This window comes from Dipodomys ordii, unplaced genomic scaffold, assembly GCF_000151885.1.
Source record: "Dipodomys ordii isolate 6190 unplaced genomic scaffold, Dord_2.0 Scaffold7, whole genome shotgun sequence".
Lineage (NCBI taxonomy): Eukaryota > Metazoa > Chordata > Mammalia > Rodentia > Heteromyidae > Dipodomys > Dipodomys ordii.
Genome location: NW_012267223.1, coordinates 2,993,043 through 2,994,070, shown reverse-complemented (window position 1 = coordinate 2,994,070; position 1,028 = coordinate 2,993,043). Strand labels below are relative to the sequence as shown.

Here is a 1,028-nt window from a genome sequence, read left to right as displayed (position 1 = left end):
TGACCAAGCCCCATGACCAAAAAACATCCTTCATTTTAGAAATCTCCATCACAACCCGCAGCAACTCTGTGAAGTAATTTCCTCCTTAGAAGTCCTGATGGGCTGGGAGCCTGCCCCAGGCCCGGGAGAGACGGCGGGAGAGTCTGTCGACTTCACTGCAGCCGGCGCCCTGAGCTGGTCAGAGGCCTGCTGCCCCCAGGCTCCGGTTTCTGTGCCTCAGTGGTTTGGGGGCGCTGGTACAGCCAGAGAATGCCTTCATCATGCAGCCGTTTCCACACCGTCCTCTCCAGCCCGAAGTCATGGTTGATGTAAAAGATCAGTCGCTTCCACGAGGTGTCATAGTAGTGATCGGAAAAGCGCTCATGGCCCTCAGTGATGAAGCCGTAGGCGCTGACCTACACAGAGCGGGGGTGGGGGGGTGTCAGCCACCTGCCCGACTCCTCCAGGCTGCTGTTCCTGAGCCAACGCTGCCTGTGTGTGGGGGGGTGGGGTCCTTTTATCCTGATTCCCTCAGGAACAGATGTGGGTCCCCTGAATACACACCAGGCCCACGCCCCTTTCCTGCCAGTGGCTGTCCCCAGCCAGCCACCACCATGCTCAGTCTGCTTAGGCTTTGCTCCTGCGGCCGCTGCTCACCTTGTCACAGAGGTGAAGGGCGGTGAGAAGCAGCAGGGCGCCCGTGGTGGGGCGGTAGATCCTCCAGTGGGTAGTGTTCAAGGTCTTTGATCTCAGAAATCTGTAAAAATATCCCCGATCCCTAAGTGCAGGGAGCCGCAGGGATGAAGGCCGGGCTGGGCCTGGCCGGGCAGGGCGCCTCCCACCCTCACCTGTTCTTCATGTAGCGGAGGAAGTCCGGGTGGAGCAGGAAGTACCTGTCCAATTTCAGGGCGTCACGAAACGCTTCCTGGGGCCTGCGCCTGTGGTCAGGGGTGGGTCACTCAGCCTGCCTGCTCTCACCTGGCCAAGGGAGGGTCATGGGTGTGACTGACCCCAGGTCCAGGTGACAGATGACCAAGGCTGCCCACCCC

The 1,028-nt window shown here is 60.4% G+C and overlaps 1 protein-coding gene across 1 annotated transcript in view; it reads right to left on the bottom strand.

The window, feature by feature from the left end:
• St6galnac1 (ST6 (alpha-N-acetyl-neuraminyl-2,3-beta-galactosyl-1,3)-N-acetylgalactosaminide alpha-2,6-sialyltransferase 1) overlaps positions 1-1,028 on the bottom strand; it is an 18,662-nt gene continuing 17,634 nt past the window's right edge. Inside the window, exons 6-8 of the mRNA XM_013036392.1 lie at positions 828-917; positions 637-736; positions 1-395 (exon numbers count right to left, since the gene is read on the bottom strand). Coding sequence (XP_012891846.1) covers positions 153-395; positions 637-736; positions 828-917 — 433 coding nt within the window. The 3' untranslated portion in view covers positions 1-152. The remainder of the gene's footprint in view (positions 396-636; positions 737-827; positions 918-1,028) is intronic.